Genomic DNA, 3,288 nt, shown 5'->3' on the forward strand with positions numbered 1-3,288 from the left:
CAACTTAAAACCAATCATTAATCATTAATCATTAATCATGATATTTGATCCTTAATTCTAGTACATACAACATCCTTCTAAACTTGAGGACTAAACTTTGGTACCAATAAAGTCCCATATTTTTTTACATTTAAATCAAAGTAGATAAATTCATAAATTACATCACCAATAGCATAAACTTGGTACTTTAATTAGTTAATGTTGTGGATGACTTGAACAAAGAAGTTATACTTGTGATGAAATGTCCTTAACTTGGGGGTGCGGTAGAAATGTGATATCTCGATTGGATAGCAGAAATGAGGGTAAGAATTAAGAAGGAGAAGAAAGCCAAGAAAGCAAGTATAATAGCAAGAGTAGCCTTATGACAGAATTTATGGAAACTGTCACAAATAGGCACCCAACCTGCATGGTCATTCCCATATTTTGCTACGTACCCTATTGCTGTTGCTCCTGCTGTTCCTCCTACCATTAGCATTGTCATTACCTGCATTGTTGCATAACATTAATCGGACTGCCACCCAACGGATCAAAGTGGTTGCGCTTTCTATATTTGTCTAGTGTCGCTTACACTTGCTAACTTAAGTCTCCATCTAAAGGGTGACAAAGTTTTGTTTAGAAGAACAACCGGTTGAAACAATCTCTCTTGTAAATGTTTAGTAACGTACTCGTGATGACTTATTCAATTTAAACTATTTTTCGATAAAATATATGTAGCGTACTTGTAATTTCTTACCTCGCCTATACGAAATAATGCTAAATATTGTGTGTTATCGGATGAATTAGTTGATGAAATACGTGATTGCTCTCTCTATTTTAGAAAGACTTCAACTTTTAACATTTCCTTTTTAGACAGACCATTTATTTTCAATAAACCAGATTATCCACAACTAACCAAATAGGCTACTACTTAAACTTATATTTTCATTTTTTTGGTGTTAAATGAGGCACATGGCCAATACAATATATATTGGAGAAGAGGATTCGAAATTTAGAACCCATGACTTATGCTATTTTTAAAGATTTCTTAATTATTTTGGCTCTAGGCTCTGTTTGGTAAAACTAACTGAAAAGGTAGCTGAAACCTGAAAAGGTAATTGATAAGGTAGCTGAAATTTAGGAAATGATAAGGTAGTTGATTATATAAAAAAAATGTTTGGCAAACTAACTGAAAAGATAACTGATTTTGATAAAATGACGTAAAAGGATATGGTAAGTATTTAATAGTATAGATTTAAAGGGTAAGAACGGAAAATCAAAACAAATCAGGTACCTGAAATGCCTTGCCAAACGGAGCCTTAGTATATTACGGAGTAATATCATTGGACGGGGCTTTGTACAATTGTACCAAATGAAAGTGTCATAGGTTTAATTTTCAATTTTGCATATTATTTTAAGATATCATTGGGTAGCGTGATTTCATTTTTCGTTTAATTATGGAGAGTTTATTTGATGGTCGTTAAGTTGGCATTACAACATTACAAGATGAAAAAGAGCAAGATTGAACGTACCAAATCATGTAGGAAAAACAAGAAATGGTGGTTGCCTTTCAATGTTGCCTTCCAACGCAAGATGAGTGTCAAGATCAATGAAAGAAGAGCAAATCCACTTGCAACTGCCGTTGCAAATGCAAAAAACCTGTCACCAATTCCGAATTTCATCAATTCCATATGTAAACAACTCTGCTAGTGTAAAATGTATGACAAATACTTCTACCACAACAATATTATTACCTCCCAACAACTTAAATAAAGTGCATCTCGACAGAAAAAAAAAAAAAAAAAAAAAAAATTGAATTATGTTATGTTATGAGAAGAGTATGAAGTATAGTTTACTTGAAAGCAGAGGAGTAGCTATATTTGGCATCCATGGGGACATCGTAGACGAGCGCGTTTTCCTTATTAGTAAATGTAAGACAAGAAGCTGCAAGTGAAGTCCCAAGGGCAGTTACTCTTAAACCAATTTGGCCTAAGTAAACCAAATTATGTTCATGCTTTTCTTCTTGTTTGCTTTCATCTTCGTATTCCCCCATTGTTAAGGACATGAAATTAATTAGGCAACAAATATCAAAGACAGAAGAGCTTATTAAGTGAAATATTCTAAGTGTGGATAACAAAGATTGTATAGTTGTATAGGCTTTGTGTATGAGAAATTGAGAAAAGGAGAGGTTTATATAGGAGAAGAAAACCCATTATGGGAAAACAGAAGTATGTTCATGTATGTATCTGTGTATTGATGTGAAAGAAAAGGAAGAGAATTTAAAAGAAAAGAGTTGATTTGCTAAAAATCAAAAGACCATCACAAGATGTTACCAAAACATAAATAAGGAGTTACAACTAGTTATATGATTTGTTGCTTTGTTAGTGTTGGAATATAATTCCACATATGAGTGTTGTATATTGTTGGTGAAAGAGAAATCCTCCATACTACTAAGAGAATAAAATTCTCTTAGTATTTTCCCGCCTAAGTGTTTTTCCATTTTGATGGGCCTGTCTTATGGATTGTAAACAGCACAAAGCACGTTCTAAGTTGCGCCCTCGACTTAAACTAATTGATTTTGCAGGCATCATTACTAAAATTCTAACGTGATCATTCTTGTAATCTTATACATGAAAATAAATTATGATTTGACTTTTCTAATTATACAATCCTATATGGAAACAAATTATAATTTGCCCCACAAATTATGCAATGCTAACAATATTATTTCGAAAATCTCAAGTCACAATATCTCGAATGACAATAAATTCATATAGGATTTATTATAATTTGTTTCGGATTTTATCTCTGATGAATTGATATGAGATATTGCTTGAAAAGACTAATTCTGAACACGTCCGGTTCACTGACAGGTCAGGTAAGGCAAGCAAGCGAGTTAGGTGGGCCATCCCACTAACACATACTCCCTCCATTCAACTCCACACTACCACTATACCATTTTCATCCATTCAAATCCACACTACCACTTTCCTTATGTGACACCTCCATACTCCAAGTGCCTTACCAGGACCACTTAAGGTATGAGAACGTCACCATCTCGTTTTTCCAAAGCAATGATAATCAAAAGACAATAAGGAAACATACTTAAATAGTAATAAAGTTTAAAGTGATTACATGCCAACTCCCAAACTGTTTAAACAAAATACAAAGTTCTCAAAACTGTCTACTATCAAAACTATAAAAGTGTCTGACATAGCGGAAGACTTCTAAACTGCTACGTGGCGACTCATCCCAGCTATCCCATACGTATCGTCTCATACCTGCTCAATAACTGCTCACCACCTCCGAATG

The 3,288-nt window shown here is 33.7% G+C and overlaps 1 protein-coding gene across 1 annotated transcript; it reads right to left on the reverse strand.

The window, feature by feature from the left end:
- Nucleotides 1–2,415, reverse strand: LOC141653334 (CASP-like protein 1F2). Its single transcript, XM_074461058.1, has 3 exons — nt 1,833–2,415; nt 1,509–1,635; nt 1–484 (listed from the first exon to the last, which is right to left on the reverse strand). Exons 1-3 carry the CDS (start codon nt 2,039–2,041, stop codon nt 248–250), a joined length of 573 nt encoding a protein of 190 aa, XP_074317159.1. The 5' UTR covers nt 2,042–2,415; the 3' UTR covers nt 1–247.
- Between the last annotated feature and the right edge of the window lie 873 nt (nt 2,416–3,288).

The sequence above is a fragment of the Silene latifolia genome, chromosome 4 (genome assembly GCF_048544455.1).
Source record: "Silene latifolia isolate original U9 population chromosome 4, ASM4854445v1, whole genome shotgun sequence".
In the NCBI taxonomy this organism is placed as follows: Eukaryota; Viridiplantae; Streptophyta; class Magnoliopsida; order Caryophyllales; family Caryophyllaceae; genus Silene; species Silene latifolia.